This window comes from Polypterus senegalus, chromosome 4 (genome assembly GCF_016835505.1).
Source record: "Polypterus senegalus isolate Bchr_013 chromosome 4, ASM1683550v1, whole genome shotgun sequence".
Taxonomy (NCBI): Eukaryota; Metazoa; Chordata; class Cladistia; order Polypteriformes; family Polypteridae; genus Polypterus; species Polypterus senegalus.
Window position 1 is genome coordinate 7,750,600 of NC_053157.1, and position 15,397 is coordinate 7,765,996.

At 42.5% G+C, this 15,397-nt stretch overlaps 1 protein-coding gene across 1 annotated transcript in view; it reads right to left on the bottom strand.

Annotated features, from left to right (window-relative positions):
* LOC120528520 (sodium/bile acid cotransporter 7-A-like) overlaps positions 1-15,397 on the bottom strand; it is a 292,565-nt gene that overhangs the window by 61,859 nt on the left and 215,309 nt on the right. The window contains exons 6-7 of the mRNA XM_039752698.1: positions 10,211-10,262; positions 7,268-7,341 (exon numbers count right to left, since the gene is read on the bottom strand). Of these exons, the coding sequence (XP_039608632.1) occupies positions 7,268-7,341; positions 10,211-10,262 (126 nt within the window). The remainder of the gene's footprint in view (positions 1-7,267; positions 7,342-10,210; positions 10,263-15,397) is intronic.

Below are 15,397 nucleotides of genomic sequence, written 5' to 3' on the forward strand. Positions count from 1 at the left end.
CTGGCGAGCTTTGTTGGGCTGAATGGCCTGTTCTCGTCTAGAGTGTTCTAATGTTCTAATGTTTCATTTAAAACTGTGTTTGCTGTTGCTATGTCATATAGTGTGTCATACCAGGATGGAGGTGGTACCCAGCTGGGACGCCCGAGAAGACAGGAGGAGGGCTGGTGTCTCCTCCAGACCTCGAGGGGGCAACCGCCCTGGGGGCTGCGGGTAAAGAGCTGGGAAGCTCGACCTTATAGGGACCCGGGGTTACCGCCAGGGGGACCCCAATACCAGGAAGACTCTGGACCTCAGCACTTCCGCCACACCAGGAAGTGCTGGGGAGGAAGAGAAACAGGGACACCCGGAGTGCTTCTGGGGAGACAACTGGCACTTCCGCCACACTGGGGCGTGTCTCTGGGAGATTGCCGGAAACACACCTGGAGCACATCCGGGTTCTTATTTAAAGGGGTCGCCTGCCTCCCTTCAGAGAGGACAAGAGTCGGGTGGAAGAGTGACAAGGTGTTTGGAGGAGGCAAGAGGCGGCCTGAAGAAGAGAAGAAGAGAGAGAGAAGGCATTGGATTGGCATGGACTGAGGGGTATTGGGGCTTGTGAGCATTGACTGTTGTATTAAATAATGAACGTATGTTGGACGACTTGAGCGTGTCAGCCTGTCTGTGTCCGGGGCAATGTACACAAGTGATACAATAGTTAAAATGACAGCAAGATCTCATAGCAGACAGAGACACTTCTCAAATGTGTGGAGTTCAGTAGCTTCGGTCTGTCTCCACTGTCGCAGTGCTCATTACAACGTGTAAATGAATTATTATCTTCAGTTACCTTGTGCTTCTGCGCTCCCTGAATGGATAACAGCAATTGTAGCTTTTTCTTTTCCTCATTATCTTTTGCTCTCTCCCTGAAACCCTGGTGGTGGTTTAAAATGCATAGACTGGAGAAACTGGGGATGGGCGTTTTAGGAAGAAGTCCTATGTGTGAAGCCTTCGCAGCGCTGGATTTAGCCGCTTTTCCCTGCACACTTTTTAATGGGTTACCTCTAGATGTGCATTCATGCACACGTCTGGCCCCGTAAGACTGACTCTGATGCCCACAGCTCCTATTTTCAAAATGAATCCTCGGTGTGGGATGGAGCCAAAGGCATTTTGACACTCGAAGTAAATTATGTTGTATGCTTGGTTTTTGTCAAGTTGTAATCTCAAAGTGGAAATCTGATGAAGTCTTTAGTGCTTGGGATGCATTTTCTTGACAGGCTGCAGATGGAAAGACCACTCAAGACTTGTGATCTATAGGGTGGTCCAGATCTAATTATGCAATTTTCATTACGCTATAACTTATTAAGTTTATTACGTAGAAAATCACCCAAAAAATCCCAGACCACTGAGAAGTGTGCGAACCGATGACATGAAGAATCGTCTTTGCACCGAACTGGAATCGTCCTCGCATAAATCAAAGTCATCCAGACGACTTGAATCTGCATAATTCGATCTGGACCACCCTGTATGGGAATGTGCACCTTATGAAAATAACAACGAAAAGATCTTGTGTCTCACGTGGTGCCAGCATTTCTATTAAGAAGACTGGAAGAAAACTGTCATGAAAGAGGCCTTCATACCATCAGCCTGGTTACAGTGCCGTGGTAGGCCAAGTGTCATTTTACTTAGCAGTGACACCAGGGCCTCATTTTCTTCTGCTCTACTGTACTGTATGTCCAAATGCCATCCTGAGTTGTCCCAATTTTAACATCATCCTGTTAACTCCTCACACAAGCACTACAAGTGGTGCTGGCATGCAAATGAAAGACAGTGCAGGTGTAATATATTTTTATTTTTTCCCTTTCAATACTGACAGTCGCCGTTCCCTAAATAGTCTTTATTTCCCTGCACAGCTCACATGTAAAATACGTTTCAAAAGGAGAGAAGACAAAATACTGCAGTTATTAGGGAGCCCATCTTTATTAGCTCTTATCCAACGGCTTTCTGCAATGCTGCAGTAGGGTTTGATCTGTTCTTTTGTAGCTGACAGCTTGATTTAAGCTTAAATTACATAGATACTTATATATATTCTGCAGGAAGCAGACAGCTGAGAGACAATAAAAGATTCCCACAAAAGCATTCAACCGATGTGCATAAAGCAATCACTTAAATCAGCATTTTTCATTTCAGAAAAGGTTGATACACCAGATCTCTGCTACATCAAATAAGGGAGACGTCTTAACAGCCGACATACAAACCAAAGCCAGCCATTTTATTGTAGGCATAACACTGAAAGACACGCTTTGTGCAGGGGTCTCAGCTTCAGGCCAATGGACTCCATCTGTTCCAAAGAAATACAGCAGGGTGTGACGATGCAGGTTCTGCTCCACGCTCCCTTGAACCCGACACCGTTGGTAATGTCACCGATGAGCTAGGCAGTGAGGCACACCAATGAAGCAAGGGGATGGTGCAAAAAGTGCAAAGCGCTTCTATTTCAAAATCAACAAACAAAAACAAAGTGTCCAAATTTAAAGTGCACGGCAGCTCAAACAATCTTTAAATAAATAATCCAATAAAACAAGTGAACAGGGTGGAGGTTAAAATCCATTAAAAAAAAAAACAAAAAACAACCGTTAAAAACAATGGCTGGAAACAGTCTCTTTAAAAACACAAAGCGCTGTGCCTTCTTTTACTGGTGACTCCCCTGCTTCTCCCATCCAGGCTATGCACCAGCGGAGTCACCCTACATGCAGATGACTGGTCAGGTGGCCTCTCGATCCCTGGCTTCGTTTAGCCCCTACCAGACCGAGACTTGGCTTCACCCCCAACGACCAGGACGCTCACGCTGGGGATTCTACTCCAAATCTCCGACTCCCACTGCCTTCGCTGCGGCAAGCCAATCTTCTCCCCGTCACTCCTGCTCCCAAACAGGCGCTCAGCAGGAGCGACCACAACTATAGGCCCTCGGGTGCTGGCCAAACACCCCACTCGGGCTCATCTCTCCCAGCTGCTTGTTATCAGCACGAGCCTGCGCTCACTCGCTCGCTCACCTTCTCCCTCCTGCTTCCTGCCATCTTCTTCACCCTTAACCTCCCGTTCGTTTTTTTTTTTTCTTTCTTCCTCCCCTGCTAGCCGCCTCACGCTTCTATTGATCACGGGGACGTGGATCAGATGTGGCTCCCGGGGACAATTATGGATGCGGACGACTCCTCACCTGTGCACTTAAGTGAGAACCGCCAGCATCACGAATTCCCCGGGAACCGCTCGGCCACACACACACCACGCCCGCTCGCTAACCCGCGAGTGCACCGATTATTTCTTTTAAAAAGTGGCCTTTTGACATGAGGTGTGGACCTGCTACACCACACGGGGCAGACCATAAATGAACTTTAAGTTTAATCAGATGAGTCGTCCCAGCCCTGTGTCTAAATTCTCAAGAACTACCAACAGTTCAATTACGTTGCTGTTCCCTCTGCCCAGTTCACGATGGAGCTTCACATTTTCTTTGACACACTTTGCAAAATCTCATTGGGTGGGAGGCCATTCACGAGTTTGGAAATGTCAGCTAAGTGTGGGAGGGCCAAAGCTGCTGATGATATTATTAACACGTGACTTCAGAGGCCTAGTCAGATGATGACGTGACCTAGCTGATAAATACAGTGGATTTAAAAAGTATTCACACCCCTTTAGTTTATGTAAACTTTCCTGTGTTGTGGTTTTAACATTTATTACTAAAATATGTAAAAGTGTCTGTTTTAACAATGCGTTTACACAGATTACGTGAAATGAGTGTGTTCTAAATAACGATCTATTATTTCCACTCTAAAACTCCACTTCACTCCCAGATAATCAATCAAGGCGTGAGCTGGGAGAAGTTCGTGTCCGTTCTAAGTCGGTGGGGGGATGAAACAGCCGGCTGCTTGCAGCTTGTGTTTATCAGCCCATTTAGATGAACAAAAGACGCTGGCGGCGAGGCGAGAACGCTTTTAAGAAGCGATTTAAGGTGGGAAGGATCTACGAGTTTTTTCGTAGGCTCTAGTAATTCTAGTGTTAAATGAATATATTTCCATTTTTGTCAATCAGTTTACACTAAATAAGCTACAATGATAAGGTGAAAATGTTTTCAGAAAGGTTTGCAGAAGTCTTAAAAATCAAAAATTGAAATCTCTCATTCTTATAAGTATTCAGACCCTTAATACAGTACTTTGTAGAAGCCCCTTTGGCAGTAATTCCAGCTTTGAATCTTATACAGTAAATCTCTACAAGCTTTGCACACCTGGATTTGGGCAGTTTATCTCATTCTTCCTTGCAGATCCTCTCAAGCTCTGTTAGAATGGATGGGAAGTTTCTGTAAACTGCCATCTTCAGGTATCGCCACATAGACCCTAAGGGGTTTAAGTCTGGGCATTGGCTGTGCCACTCAAGGACAGTCAGACTTGTCCTGAAGTCACTCTGGCATTGTCTTGGCTGTATGCTTCCTGTCACTGTTGTGCTGAAAGGTGAACTGTCACCCCAGTCGGAGGTGGCATGCGCTCTAAAACAGGCTTTTTCATCAAGAACCTCTCTGTACTTGGTAGCGTCCAACCTTCCCTTAATTCTGACAAGTCTCCCTGCACCCCCACAGCACGATGCTGCCACCACCATGCTTCACCAACAGGGACGATATTAGCCAGATGATGAGCAGTGTCTGGTCTTCGTCAGATATAATACTTGGAGTTCTACTCAAAGAGTCCAATTTTTGTCTCATCAGATCAGATAATCTTTTCCTCATCTAGTCAGTTCTTCAAATGCAATCTGGCAAACTCCAGGCAGGCTGGCCGCTCTACCATAAATGCCGGATTGGTGAATTCCTGCTGTGATGGTTGTCTTTATAGCAGGTTCTGCCATCTCAGCCGAGGACTTTTATAGCTTTGTTAATGTGACCACTAGGTTCTTGGCCACATCCCAACCAAAACCCCTACTTGCCTGGTTTCTTAGTTTGGCCAGATGACCAACGCTAGGAAGAGTTTTTTTGTGATTCCAAACTTCTTCTCTTTCACTATTATTGAAGCCAATCTGCTCTTTGGAACACTCAATGTTTTAGAAATGGTCTGATCCTCTTGCCCTGACTTGTGCCTCACCACAGTTTGATTACAGAGATCTACAGAGAGTTCCTTGGACTTCATTGCTTGGTTTTTGTCCTGACATGCAGTGTGAAATGAGGCACCTTCTATATACAGGGACACGTGGGCCTTTCTACACAATCTCCAATCTGCTATATATAGCATTTTTAATGTAGGTAGATCATTGTGACCTGGTCATTTTAAAAGTAGCTCGCAAGCCGAAAAAGTGTGGGCACCCCTGTTTTAAATAATCTGCACATCACCAGCATACGAACACACCTGTAAGGAGCAAAAGTAGCTGAGTGGAAAGGAACATCATCAGTTCCTAAAAAGGTTTAAAGCGGCAAGAGAGATGCTGAGAAATTAGTTCACGCGTTTGTTTTCAGTCGACTAGATTACTGTAACGCACTCCTCTCAGGACTACCCAAAAAAGACATCAATCACTTACAACGAGTGCAGAATGCAGCTGCTAGAATCCTAACTGGGAAAAGAAAATCTGAACACATTTCTCCAGTTTTAATGTCACTAGACTGGTTACCTGTGTCATTCAGGATTGACTTTAAAATTCTGCTTATGGTTTATAAAGCCTTAAATAATCTCGCTCCATCTTATATATCGTAATGTCTGACACCTTATATTCCAAATCGCAACCTTAGATCCTCAAATGAGTGTCTCCTTAGAATTCCAAGAACAAAACTTAAAAGAGGTGGTGAGGCGGACAGGCGGCCTTCTGCTGTTATGCACCTAAAATCTGGAATAGCCTGCCAATAGGAATTCGCCAGGCTGATACAGTGGAGCACTTTAAAACACTGCTGAAAACACATTACTTTAACATGGCCTTTTTATAACTTCATTTTAACTTAATCCTGATACTCCTATATGTTCAGTTCATCATAATAACTATTCATGGTGCCTCTAAAATCCGTACTGACCCCTACTCTCTTTTCTGTTTCTTCTTCTGGCCTACGCCACCTCCACCTACTCAAAGCTTCATGATGCTCCAACAATGATGGATGGATTAAAAGGCAGAAGTCTACGTGACCATCATCTTCATCAAGTCCTTCCGTGAGAACCCTAAATCCAAAGAGGACTGTTTCATTTATGTTAGGTAGAATGCCCAGAGGGGACTGGGTGGTCTCATGGTCTGGAATCCCTACAGATTTTATTTTTCTCCAGCCGTCTGGAGTTTTTGTTTTTTCTGTCCCCCCTGGCCATTGAACCTTACTCTTATTCGATGTTAATTAATGTTGACTTATTTTATTTTCTTACTGTGTCTTTTATTTTTCTATTCTTTATTATGTAAAGCACTTTGAGCTACTGTTTGTATGAAAATGTGCTATAGAAATAAATGTTGTTGTTGTTGTTGAAGAGCTCACCGACATAGACAACCGTTACATGTGATGCTAAACATTGCTGATGATACTCATCATACCGAGTCCTGAATCAGGGAAGGTTCTGACATTTCTGTTCTTACTGTGCTGTCACGCATGCATGACAGAGGACTTCCTCGCAGGCTCAGTTGAGGTATGTAATAACTCGCCAAGATGAGCTGGGGTGTTGCTGTTAACACCGTCATCTCGCAGAGAAGATGTCTGATGAAGGCATTTAACTCAGTCCAGCTGCCATAAAATCCCGAACGTCATGGAAGGTGGAGTCATTATTGGCCAGAGTAACCCGCCAGACTGAGCAACTGCAAACTTTGCCTTTAGTTTGAGATTCATGCTGAAGGGACACATGCCAACGAGTGTTGTTTCAGTTTATTTTGCTGTCTCCGGACTATAAAAGGGATGAGCCGGTTGGCCCGCCCCAAAATTTCCTTATTGCATCTTGAGCTGTCTTTCCTGCATCCAGCCATATTGCCCATACTGCACTCTTCAGCATCTCAGTCTCACTAAAGCCCAATTTCTCTCTACTCCGTTTGCTTGCAGCTTGACTTTAACCTCACTGTCGCGTCCACACATTAAGGGCAAAACTGGGTAGCAAGAAAGATTAGGAAAAATTGCACTAGACTACTGGGGAAAACTTATTAAAAATTGTAAAGAGCATGTATTGCCCACACAGAAGGTCCACAGTCCAGAAATGAAGCATAAGTTGAAGCATTATGAGATGGCAAATATTGTGCAACTATGCAGTCTCCAGCTGTGATGAGCTTTGAACACCGAGCAGACAAACAAACACAAACGTTCTCTGCTTACCTAACGTGAGGGATTTGTGTGTGGCACAGAACATGATGGCCACTGTGTCGGCAGGCGTGAACCCAGATTTCTCCCTAAAAATAAAACAGAGACACAATTATTTTTGTATATTGTAACAGAGATGACAAACCTGGCCTCAGAAATGCCTGCAGTGCCTTCTGACTTCCATTCAGACTGGCGCCTCCTGTCTGGTTTTATATTTTACATCTTTGAAGCCGACTCTCCCAGCATGCACCTTTACTCCACTCCCTCTTTCATCACGTCACTAAAGTCAAACTGACCAATTCGAGTGCTCTGGAGGACTGGACACACAGACCTTGCTGTTTTATTATATAGTACTGTAGAGCTGGTGGTGGATTTTAGGAGACCCAGGCCCCTCATGGACCCCGTGATCATCAGAGGTGACTGTGCAGAGGGTGCAGACCTATAAATATCTGGGAGTGCAGCTGGATGATAAATTGGACTGGACTGCCAATACTGATGCTCTGTGTAAGAGAGGACAGAGCTGACTATACTTCATTAGAAGGCTGGCATCCAACATCTGCAATAAGATGCTCCAGATGTTCTACCAGACGGTTGTGGCGAGCGCCCTCTTCTACGCGGTGGTGTGCTGGGGAGGCAGCATAAAGAAGAGGGACGCCTCATGCCTGGACAAACCGGTGAGGAAGGCAGGCTCTGTTGTAGGCACAGAGCTAGACAGTTTGACATCTGTGGCAGAGCGATGGGCGCTGAGCAGACTCCTGTCAATCATGGAGAATCCACTGCATCCACTGAACAGGATCATCTCCAGACAGAGGAACAGCTTCAGACAGACTGCTGTCACCATCCTGCTCCACTGACAGACTGAGGAGACCTCACACTATGAGACTCAGGGGGTAAACATTAACATTATACAGTTATTGTCTGTTATACCTGCATTGTTATCACTCTTTAATTTAATATTGTTCTTTATCAGTATGCTGCTGCTGGAGTATGGGAATTTCCCCTTGGGATTAATAAAGTATCTGTCTATAGATAAATGAGAGGCACTGTATGATAGATAGATATGAAAGGCACTATATGAGAGATAAATAAATGAATAGATAGAAAGGGCACTCTACATTCGATCAACAGAAGTGAAAGGTGCTATACCATAGATAGGTAGGTAGATATCAATGGTACTTTTTAATAGATGTATGAATAGATGGACAGATGTGAAAGGTGCTATATAATAAGTATCACAATACAGATATTGAAGAGAAAGGTGCTATACAGCTAATAGAAAGGTATGACAGGCACTGCATAATACATCTCTCTATTATAAAAGGAAATCCTGAGATTAGACTTTTTCTGAGATAATTTCAACTCCCAAGAGAGAGAATTTCAGGTCCCGCAAGACCAGACTTTTTGCCAAGACATTTTGACAAGCCGACAGGGATCGATCTTGTTTGCAACCTGGGGACTGTCTGTATTTTGCTCTCTTGTTTCTTTGTATTTGTGGCTACTAATTTAAATGTATGACTTCATCATAACTGTTTATGTGAAATCTCTGCACACATAAAAAGATACCTGGCTTGACTTGATAATAGTGACAATACCGCAGTCACCAAACAACACACTCTTGTTCCTAACAATTTAATCCTTTTTTAGGATATAAACAGCATTAAGGACAGCAACTGGATTTAAAGGTCCAGTTGCATCAGATGCCTTTTATAATCTCCATGGGATGGTAATTGTCTAACAATTTCTAACACAGATTATTTAAATTGTGACTAATAGGCACCCTAGAAGGGGGATAAAAAATTCCCCCAGTAGGACAGAAGAGAAATGAACAACTCAGACAGAAAAGGATTTCTTTTCAAATCTTTGCTGTTAACTTTGCTTCTACAAACTTTAGGAGAAAGAGATGTCTACATGTATTTATACGAGGCTTCTAAATGTTAGCTTATTTTTTCTTGAGTAAATCCTGATAAAATCAAACATGCCACGCACTGCCTGTCACCTGAGCTTAGATTTCTTTAATTTCATAGCTGTTGATAAGATCCTTATATACAAAGCCAGAGAACTGAAAGACGGTCCACTTTTGTACAGCACGGGCCATCTTACACTGAAAAAAAAATGTGATGATTCACACTTAATATTTTCAATCTGAACCAATATAATTCTTTTAAGCTTATTGATCCCACAATTTTTAAGTTGAGGCATATCATTTAGAGTGATTGGGTGCAATTCACTTGTTTTTTTTTTACTGAAGTAAATCTATTTTTTTAAGTTGTTCTTTTTTGGCAGTTGGAAAGCCATTAAACTGGAAAGTTTGACCGAAAGAATATACAAACGGCCCCTCAAACACAGCACATGAAGTTAAATGAAATAGGATTTTTACGTTTATTCCCTCCACCATAACTTAATTTGGTACAAACAATTTTTTTTACTTTAATTGAAATCTGAAACCAAATATTTCAAGCTGCAACACTAAATGACTAATCTTAAGTTGCTTGAAAGAGAAAATTTACGTTGAATGAACATCACCAATGTTATACTTTTTTCAGTGTAGTTTGTACTATGGTAACTTCCAGTGGTGAACTGCAAACCCGCAATGTCTGGATTACAAGAGAGTTCAGAAGCACTTACTTATCAGCCTGTGCTGCTGGCTGATCACGGACTGGTTCTGAACACTGTGAACGGAGAGGCTTCCTGGTGATGCTAACTCAATGCCCACCATCCTGCACAGCACTGCCTCCACAATTTTCTTTTTCTCATAACCGCATATAATATTCAAATCCTGTTTCTGCCAGAAGGAATCCTACTCCGTTGGGCCTATGAGCAGGGCTCTTAACCTGACAATTGCTTTAGGGGCACTGTACGATGGCTGACACTGCACTCTGACCTCCAAAATGTCATGTGAAAAGACAATTTCCCCTCGGGGATTAATAAAGTGTACCACAATCAAAATATAGTACTCACCTAGTGGATAAGATGAATATTAAAAGCATGAAGGTCAGCTGGATAGAAAATACTAAAAAGAAAGAAAGAAAAAAAAAAAAAGATTAGAAGCAACATCAATGCCACCACCTGGCACTTTTCATCCATCCGTTTGTGAAATGGTTTAATTCAAGCCCACAACATCACATATATGTGTCAGAGGGTCACCTACCCGGCTTGTCAGAGGTAAGCACTACCACCCTGGGGCACCAGGGGGTGCAATTGCTGACTGTTTTGTCTCTTTTTCCACCAACAGCTCAGAGAAGACACCCACTGAGGGAAACTGACCATGTCCCCTCTGGTCCTAGTGCTCTAAGAGCAGGGCGCTCCCAAAAAGAGTCATCTTATTTATTTATTTATTTATTTTTTTTAATTTTTATTAATTTTATTACAATCCATACGAAGCAATCAAGATTTTACAAAAAGAAAAATTGAGTTAAGAACAGATCGATCCCCACCCCTGAGAGAGAGAGCAAGTCAAATAACGTTAAATTTAAGGCTTGTAAACATACCTAATTTAAAAAAAAAAAAATAATAAATTCTCTGTGCTTTATGAACTTATTTTAAAATATTACTGATTAGATCCTGCCATGTTTTGAAAAAGGTCTGTACTGATCCTCTAACTGAGTATTTGATTTTTTCCAATTTCAAATAATATAACACATCGGTTTCCCACTGACTTAAAAGAGGAGAGTTTGGGTTCTTCCAGTTTATCAGAATGAGTCTGCGTGCCAACAGTGTAGTGAATGCCATCACGATTTGTTTGTCTTTCTCCACTTTAAGCCCCTCTGGAAGAACACCAAACACAGCTGTTAATGGGTTAGGAGGGATTGTGAGTCCAAGGCTGTCTGACAGGTAATTAAAAATGTTTGTCCAGAATAATGTTAATTTTGTGCAGGCCCAGAACATGTGACCTAGTGAGGCTGGAACTAGTTTGCAACGTTCGCAGGTTGGATCATGTCCTGGAAATATTTTGGAGAGTTTTAGTCGAGACAGATGTGCTCGATATATAATTTTAAGTTGTATAATTGTATACTTTGCGCATATGGAGCTCGAGTGAATTCTCTGCATTGCTACTTTCCACTCCTTTTCTGATATATTAATTGAGAGATCTTTTTCCCAGTGTACTCTTGGATCTTTGGGAGTCATCTTATTTAGAAGATGAACAACCTGCCACATGAAGCTCCGACCTTGAAGCTCAACCACTCTTAGAGCATGTTTACTCCAGCTGCTCCTTATAGCAAAATCTTCTTCTTCTTTTGGCTATTCCCATTTAGGGGTCGCAACAGTGGATCATCAGTCTCCATCTATTCTTGGCTTTGACATCATTTTCTGCCACACCAACTGACTTCATCACCTCCCTCATCACATCCATAAACTTCCTCTTGGCTGGCTGTCCCATCCTGAACATGTACCATCTCAATCTCACTTGGTCATCAAACTGTCGTACCTGTGTTGTCTCTCTAACATACTCATTACTTAACCTGTCTACTCTTGTTACTCCGAGCGAAAATCACAGCATCTTCAACTCTGCCTCTTCAAGCACTGCCTCCTGTCCTTTTTGGCAGTGCAACTGTCTTCAAACCAGACAACATAGCTGGTCTCACTACCATTTTATAGACCTTCCCTTTCACTTTTGAAGATATTCTTCTATCATAAATCATGAAATGCATTTGTTCCAAATAACAATCTGTTATTTCTCTACACAACTCTAGGTACCTGACTCCCAGATAATCAAGGCTTGAGCTGGGAGAAATTTGTGCCCGTTCTGCGGCAGTGGGGGATGGAATAGTAGGCTTCTTGTCTTGATCGGCACATTTACAAGACAAAAGACACTGACGGAGAGGTGCAAAGGGATTTAAGGTGGGCTGAGTTTACGAGTTTTTTCATAGGCCTTCATAAGTCTAATGCTAAAGGCCTCAAGTACCATCTTCTGTGTCACTGTTGCTGTCTTTTTGGATGTTCGTAGGAGCATTAGAATGCAAAGAATGTTTATCTTTAAACTTTTTCTTCCCTCAACTCACAACACAGCGAAACTGGACGTTGTTTTCTTACCGTGATGATTTCTCGCACTGCCACCTAGTGGAATCCTACTGATTTACTTCAAGTACGTGTGCAAGTATAGGCAGCAGCGTCCTCAAGTGCACGCATCATGCAGCGTTAAGTATCCCCCAGCCCTGAGTCCTTGTTGCAGGTTTAATTATGTACTAGAGAACCACCTCTTTCCACTCTCTCAAATGTACGCAGTTTTTGATGTCTGGAAAACACTGAGGATTAAATCACTTAGAAATCTATACATAGAGAAACATCTTCACAACCTATGAACAATTACAATCCAAATTTAACACTACCTTCAAGTTAGAAACTTTGTTAAACAAAACCTACCGAATTTCCCTCACCTCCCACCTACCTCTATTCCGGAAGAAATATTGCTCAGTCTAGAGGACTCGGGCAGCATTTCCGTAATAAATAAAAACATTTTACAGTCCCTCCCTTTCAAAGATCCCAGAGTACAATGGGAAAAGGATCTCCCACACAACATCTCAGAAAAAGAGTGGAAAGCAGCAATGCACAGAATTCAATCGAGCTCCATATGCACAAAGTATTAAATTATTTAACTTAAAATTATATATCGAGCGCATCTGTCTCATTTAAAATTGTCCAAAATGTTTCCAGGGCAAGAGCCAACCTGTGAACGTTGCAATCGAGCTCCAGCCTCACTGGGACACATGTTTTGGGCCTGCACCAAATTAACATTATTCTGGACCAAAATCTTTAAATGCCTTTCAGACAGCCTTGGTGTCCCAATCCTTCGTAATCCATTAACAGCTCTGTTTGGTGGACTCACTAAGGGGCTTAAAGTGGAGAAGGACAAACAAACTGTAACGGCCTTTACTACACTATTGGCATGTAGACTTATTTTGCTCAACTGGAAGAATCCTAACTCACATTTGTTAAGTCAGTGGGTACCTGATGTTATATATTATCTAAAATTGGAAAAAATCTAATTCTCACTTAGAGGATCTGGACAAAACTTCTTCCAAATCTGGCAGGATCTAATCAATAGCATTTTTGAATAAGCATTTAAATTGAGGAAGTGGATTCTCTCCCCGGGCGGCACGGTGGCGCAGTGGGTAGCGCTGCTGCCTCGCAGTTAGGGGACCTCCCTGCGTGGAGTTTGCATGTTCTCCCCGTGTCTGCGTGGGTTTCCTCCCACAATCCAAAGACATGCAGGTTAGGTGGATTGGCGATTCTAAATTGGCCCTAGTGTGTGCTTGGTGTGTGGGTGTGTTTGTGTGTGTCCTGCGGTGGGTTGGCACCCTGCCCAGGATTGGTTCCTGCCTTGTGCCCTGTGTTGGCTGGGATTGGCTCCAGCAGACCCCCGTGACCCTGTATTCGGATTCAGCGGGTTGGAAAATGGATGGATGGATGGATTCTCTCCCCTCTTTTTTATTTATTTTTACTATTATTAAAGTTTTACTCTGCTGGCCTAGCTCTCTTTCTCATGGGTGGTGGTCGATTTGTTTCAAACCCAGTTTTGTTAAACTTGACTTGCTTGTATGGAATGTTATTTGATTTTATTAAAATTAATAAAATGTTAAAAAAAAAATAATGATACAGTAAAAATGCAACTCCCTCTTGCTCATTTTGTTTTATTTCATTCTATGCTGCTTTTGATGCTTGCACCTTCTAATAATTCTTGCATGTATTATAACTTACTTTGTAAGTCGCCTTGGATAAGGGTGTCTTCTGAATAAATTAATGATAATTATAACAAAATGTAAAAAAAAAAAGAAGCAGCAAAGGGGTTCTAAAACGTTCAGAGGGCACTGCAGATCTGAGACAAAATACTTGTTTTATGATGAGAATTTCTTCACACTTTTAATTATATTTACTTCAATTAAAGATTAGACATTTGTTAATTCTTTGAATGAAAGATCAAGAGAATAAACCATAAGGACTAACTATTTCACAAGCGATTTTGTCATGCTATTTTCTAACCCGCTTAATCGCAGCGAGTGCCAGAGCCTGTTCCAGCTATGACTGGGCACAAGGCAGGAGCAAATCCATCCAGTCCATCGTATGGTGAACACACTCACACACAATACCATACCATACCAAGGCCAACTGAACGTCATCAATCCTCCTAACCTGTATGGCTTCGGACTGTAGGAGGAAACCCCCACAGACAGGGGAAGAACCTGTAAACTCCACACATGGAGGACCCCGGGACACAAACCGTGTCTCCTTACTGCGAGACAGCAGCACTGCCACTGCACCACCAGGCTGCCCACAGCCCATTTTGTTTTTATTTATCAAGGACATCAAAATTAGTTTCTAAGTAAAATGTAAATAAAAAGAAGAAGAATAAAAAAGCTCTATGCATCACATATGACCCCTCTGGTTTGTCCCAAGTCCTTGCTGCTCACTAAGCAGCGCTAAGGTGCCGCAGAGCACCCATCACGATGGCTGAAGCCATTTACGCCCTTTAACTCATTACCCAGTAATGCACAAAGAGCCATTGTTGGAAACAGGATTGTCTGCCAGGCGCTTTATTGCCAACAGCACCCTAAATTACTACATAATATCCGACATAAACATTAGATTAACACTGACTGCTGCCGACACGCCGCGCCATAACAGACCACTTAAAGCATAAAAGCCCCGAGCCCTCTAGCTTTCCACAACAAGCAGGTGCTTTTCAGGGCTGCTATTTAGCAGTGCAGGATAATGTGGCGTTACTGATGGTGCTGTGGGGGAGGCGTAGTGTGAGCTGCATGGCCACTTTGTGTGCGGATGTCAAACGTGAGGCACTGCCACAATGGTGCCGAGAAGCATGGGAATAGGTGTGCTGACCGAGGCCTTTCAGTTGTTTTTTCATTTTTAAATTTGCAAAAGGTGATATGATTTCAGACAGTAAATGTTACATTTCCCAGATTTGGGCAGATAACAATAAAACAGGCATTAAAAAGAACACATTTTGGCAAAAAACAGATATTACAAATACAGTTCGGTCCATAAATATTTTGACAAAGACAACTTTTTTCTAATTTTGGTTCTGTACATTACCACAATGAATTTTAAATAAAACGACTCAGATGAAGTTGAAGCTTTAATTCAGTGGGTTGAACAAAACGATTCCATGAAAATGTGAGGGAACTAAAGCAT